Source organism: Olea europaea, unplaced genomic scaffold (genome assembly GCF_002742605.1).
Source record: "Olea europaea var. sylvestris unplaced genomic scaffold, O_europaea_v1 scaffold856, whole genome shotgun sequence".
Taxonomy (NCBI): domain Eukaryota; kingdom Viridiplantae; phylum Streptophyta; class Magnoliopsida; order Lamiales; family Oleaceae; genus Olea; species Olea europaea.
The window spans coordinates 232,711-238,397 of record NW_019267010.1 but is presented as its reverse complement, the minus strand read 5'-3'; the positions used below and the strand labels follow the sequence as shown (position 1 = coordinate 238,397).

General features: G+C 38.7%; 1 protein-coding gene across 1 annotated transcript; it reads left to right on the top strand.

Moving 5' to 3' along the window:
- On the top strand, window positions 1-2,012 carry LOC111391899 (receptor-like protein 2). The gene has a single exon (XM_023017180.1). The coding sequence runs from the start codon at window positions 320-322 to the stop codon at window positions 1,847-1,849; it is 1,530 nt and encodes a 509-aa protein (XP_022872948.1). The 5' UTR covers window positions 1-319; the 3' UTR covers window positions 1,850-2,012.
- Window positions 2,013-5,687: the final 3,675 nt, after the last annotated feature.

Below are 5,687 nucleotides of genomic sequence, written 5' to 3'. Positions count from 1 at the left end.
CACGTTTCTATCTCACCTTAATTTGTCCCACAATCGGTTATCTGGCTCTTTTCCTTTCACACTTTTTCAAACTTTGAATCATTTGGAATCGATTGATTTGAGTTATAATCTTCTGTCTGGGTTACCGAATTACAGCTTACCTGTTTCAATTCGAACCATAGATCTATCGAGTAATCAGTTTAATGGGTCGGTCGAGTCTCCTTTTTTCCGCGGTGCGCCGCGTTTGATTAGTTTCAACGTTAGTAACAACAGTTTTACCTGTCCACTTCCTTCCTCTATTTGCATCATCTCCAGTTTTGTGAAGATATTGGATTTCTCCATGAACAAATTCAGTGGCAATATATCACAAGGAATTGGAAGATGTTCTAAGCTGGAAGTTTTTAGGGCTGGTCTTAATTCTCTCTCAGGATGGCTTCCATATGATCTTTACAGCGTGAAAACACTCGTAGAAATCTTTTTAGGTAACAACCAGTTTACAGGACCTATCAACAATAGCATAGCTCTTCTCTCAAATCTTAGCATTCTAGATCTCCATCAGAATGGATTGATTGGTGAGGTTCCTAAAGATATTGGGTTGCTGTCAAATTTGAACCAACTGATTCTTCACACCAACAGCCTAAATGGTTCTGTGCCTCCATCATTGATGAATTGCACTAGCCTGAAAACTTTGCTTTTGCGAAATAATCATTTAGGAGGAGAAATTACGAGTCTTGATTTTTCCCCACTTCGGAAACTGGAAGCAATTGATTTTGGGAACAATAGCTTTGTGGGAAACATTCCAGTTAGCCTGTGCTTGTGTAGATCGCTGACTGCAGTTCGACTCGCGTATAACCAGTTGACTGGCGAAATCCCAGCTTGCATGGCTGGCCTAAAATCTTTATCCCATCTCTCACTTTCCGACAATTTCCTATCTAACGTTGTTGGAGCTCTACAGATTCTTATACGCTGCGATAATCTTTCAGTTCTCTTCCTGTCAAGGTGCTTCAATGATGAACCGGTGCCAAACGATGAACATTTATTAAATCTAAATGGGTTTCAAAATCTACAAATTCTCACTCTGGGAGGATGCAAACTCAAAGGTGAAGTGCCTTCTTGGATTGGAAAATTAAAGAAACTCAAAGTGCTGAATCTGTCGTACAATCAAATTACAGGCACCATTCCAAAATGGCTGGGGAGTATGCCTAGCCTTTTTGTACTAAACATCACTCGAAATCACCTCACCGGAGAACTTCCTCGTGAAATTGGCAACCTAAAAGCTTTAGTTTCAGATGATACGGACTCAAACTTGAGTAATTTAGCATTGCCTTTCTTATTCGACAGTCTCCAGTATAATCGACTATTCAACTTGCCAAGGGGAATCAAAGTTGGGAATAACAGTCTGAGTGGGAATATTCCGGCAGAATTAGGAAACTTGAGACTTCTTAGAGAACTGGATCTCAACGATAACGACTTCATTGGAAGCATTCCAAGTGAATTATCCCATCTTGTCAATTTAGAGAAATTGGACATGTCGGGGAACCATCTCACCGGCGAGATCCCCGAATCTCTGAAAAAACTCCATTTCTTATCTTCTTTCACTGTGGCAAACAATGATTTAGAAGGAGAGATTCCACAGGGTGGTCAATTTGATACATTCACAAACACTTCATTTGAGGGGAATCCTAAACTTTGTGGTTCTGTACTGCAAAAAATTTGCCCTCCAGCAAGCTCCGGAGGTCAAGATGAACCGGAGGAGGAAGAGTCAGCAACTTCATTGTACACCATTCCCTTTGGTTTGGGATATTCTGTAGGATTTTTTGTGGTCAGCATCAGTTTAATCTTTAGGAGTTCATTGAAGTGGTTTAACTGATAAACCGCTGGTCTTTGTAATGAGCTAGCACGAGTATATTTTAGTTAAAGACCTACCGGCTATGCTATTTACATTATTTTTATGTGACTAGTAATGATACCGGCGTAGTACGTTATTACGTCTATTTAGTTACCCAAAAAAATAAAATAAAAAAGTCATGTTTGATGAGGATTAAAATAAGATTAGTAGAATATTTTAATAAATTTTGATGAAATGTATGATTAAAAAGTTATGAATTCTTAAATTAATTATTAATTTTGATAAAAATTTGAGTCCTAATTCCCAACAAACAAGGGTATGGAATTGTTTTTTTGTGTGAATTATTTATTACAAACTGTTGACGATATGCTATATTTGTATAAATCCGAAATATTTGCTAGAAATGCTCCTTATGGTCAAATTTTATTTTTAAAAAAGAAAAAAAGAAAAACTCAATTATTTACGTGATAGGTTGTGAGTTTTACTGAACCACTTGATCTAAATAAGGCCGCGTGTATATATCGTTTAAATCATAGTTTGAAAAGTACACTTTTTTGTAAATCCCTATTACTGTATGTTTGTAAATATCATGAAATGTGTATTTAATTAAAATATAAAAGTTGTGGATTCAAAAAATTGCTATTAAAAATGAAGCTTATAATCTTTTAAAAAGCTTTTATCAAACATGGGCTTAAGAGGTGTTGGACAATTATCAAATTCTAGAGCATGGTGTCTTTGAATCTCATTGGCAATCCCAGTTACAGAGTATTAGGCCATACCCAAGAGTCGATAAGAGCCTTCCTATTCCAATAGTCTTCTCCTTGACGTTGAAAGCATCACACTGTTAACAGGTTTGACCTTCGTTTAATTTTTCTTTTAACTACGCATTTTACAGAGTTGATAATTTTTATCAACTTTTATTAAAAATATCAAAACCAAACATTACCTATACTACTTTCAATAAAATAATTTTATACGTGAACCCAAAAATTTTCCTTAATCTTTAATTATATATTCTCCAAAAAAAAAAATCAATATTACAAAATTTATTTATAATAAAATGGGGCTCAAATAAGCTTCAGCGGAAATGATTATTTAAAAATTATTTGGTTAAAAAGAAGGGGAAAATTATGGAGAAACATGAATAATTGTTATGGAGAATGTGAAGTTGAAAATGAATTAAAAGAAATTATGTTATTTAACTTTTCCCCTTTTTCGCACTTTTGTACCCAAATTTTTTGTCGTATTTTAGTGTCAACCTTGTTTTATTATTAGAACATCTTATTCTTGATGACGATCTAAAAGTTCATTTACGATAGAATAAAAAGACTTATTTGTCTTTTGTATTTTTATATAAATAAGATAAACAATAAATACGTAAGTTCCACAAAATATTTTTTCCTTTGATTGAAAGTTAAAAAATGAAAACTGTTGACCTAGGGAATTGGACCTTCCACGTGGCCAACAGATAGATACTCTACGTAATCCTCCCCGTGCACAACAACACACGGTCAGAAGCACACGGCTGGAACCAACGGTGATGGTGACGACTATATATACTCCGACGGTTAAGTCAGTGTTGGGTGATCGGAATAGTGCTCAAGTTATACAAGAGAGTGGGGAGGAAAATATATAATTCTTGGTATGAAAAGCTAAGTTATAAGAGTTTCATTACCTCTCTCTCTTGCTAAACCTTGAGTATTTATAGATGTAGAGCACCGTTGGATGTGGGACACGTGTATGCATCTGACGGTTTGAGGCGTCTGCTTATAGCCGTCAATCAGCCGCGTCTAGTGTGGGCGGGCAATTAGTTCTTCTGAGTTGAGTTGACATAAAGTCGATATGTCATTTCAACTAGACCCATGGAGACATCACATCAAGATCCTGACGATATCTTTCTGACAGTGGCGACAGAGAGATTTGTTAAGAGAATGCCTCGTATCCTTAAACGCTTCGGCGTGAGGGGCACTTCGATTGCTTCATTGGATCTACTCTTCACCTTGCAACGTGCCATATTCAGGTCGTCAGGAGTTGGTATCACTTCGGATGTACACACGTCACTTCGGAGAGTATTGTGACTGTTGCCGAAGTGGTTTAGTTAGGGGCGTAACAGTGGTTCCCCCAAAGTTCAGGTATGAATATTCATATCATGGGTGGACTTGTTTTCCCGAATGTGTATGTCAGCCTTAAGTTTTGAGGATTCTAATGAAGTGCTGATGTGAAAAGATGAAGTAAGAAGATGTGCTGGATAGCTATTGACGAAGACAGAGTGATGACAGGATGTGGATAGGGCGTCAATCAGTTGCGCCGAAGCTTGTAAAGTTAGGTGAAGAGCTCATCCGCCACTGGTGCACTGGCACATTAAGGTCGGTGCATTGGAAGATGGCTAACGCATGGTAAAGCTGAGCCGTGCGACCGAGGTGGTGACCCACAGGGGACCCCACGTCAGTGGCCTCGAAGCTTATCTGCCTCCGGTGCACTGACCCACAGGGGATGACGCGTTGGGGGATGGCTAAAGCCTTGTGAAGCTGAGGAAATGTGCGATCGAGACGGTGACCCAAAGGGGACTCCACGTCGGTTGTGCCGAGGCTTGTAAATCTGGGTAAAGAGCTCATCTGCCAATTGTGCATTGACCCACAGGGGACGACGCGTTGGGGGATGACTAAAGGCTTGTAAAGCTAAGAAAATGTGTGACCGAGGCGGTGACCCACAGGGGACTCCGCGTCAGTTGCACCGAAGCTTGTAAAGCTGAGGAGTGCATTCATCTGAGGCGAATTGGGATAGATTATCTCCGATCTGAGATGTCGTTATGATGCTAATCGATGTGATAGCTATCGCGTATTTCCAAGACGACAATTGGATGTAGGGCTTGGCAAATCTCCCGAATCGAATCGACCGAACCCGACGGTTCTTGTCAAATTAAATACCCGAACGGGTATCTAAATTGAGAACTGACGGGTACGATTCGGTTCTCGGTTCTAGACCAAGAACCGAATAAGAACTGAATCTTTCTAATTTTTTTTATATTGAGTAAATCAAATTATTTTAATTTTAATTTTTTCTAAACAAATTAACAATTTTTAGATCCAAATTTTTGGCCCAATAATTTGTTTCATTTTTAATTTTTTAATTTTTGGCCCAATTACCCATTTTATTGTTTAATTTTTTAGCTCAACAAGATCCAATCCACTAAATAACCCTAAACACCTACACTAAAGTGCATAACGTTGTCTCGACCCTCGCACTCACTCTGGCAGCCTTGCTAACATTCGAAAACCTATATAGTCGTCGACCGACGCTGTGACCTCCGCCGACTGAAATTTTGACCATAGCGATCATTTGAACAAGGTAGTCTACTAGTCTCGAACATTTCAAAACCATTGAATGTATCATTAGTTGTATTTATATAATGTTGTTATAAATATTAAAAAATTTAATTATAGTACAGAACCGAAGGGAACCGAACCGAACTGAACAGAACCGAACCCGAACGATTTCATAATTATATTTGGACCCGACGGTTCCATTTATTAGATACCCGAAAATTTTGGTTCGGTTCAGTTCTCTTTAGAACCGACCCGCGCCCACCCCTAGTTGGATGTGATGCCTATCCCCAGAAAAAGGGGTTGCTGCGACTACTTATTGTTGACGGGTGCTGTTTGTTAGAGGCGACGCATTTTACGTGTACGTGAGGGGCACAGTCAAATCTTGGGCGTTGATCCAATCTGACGTTTCATTTCTACGATCCAAATTTATGATGAGATCAACGGTCCAGATTGACATCCGTTTGAATTCAACGGCAGGGATCATCCGAGGTCTCCTATAAAAGGGGAACTTATTGCCATTTCAACATTTTACC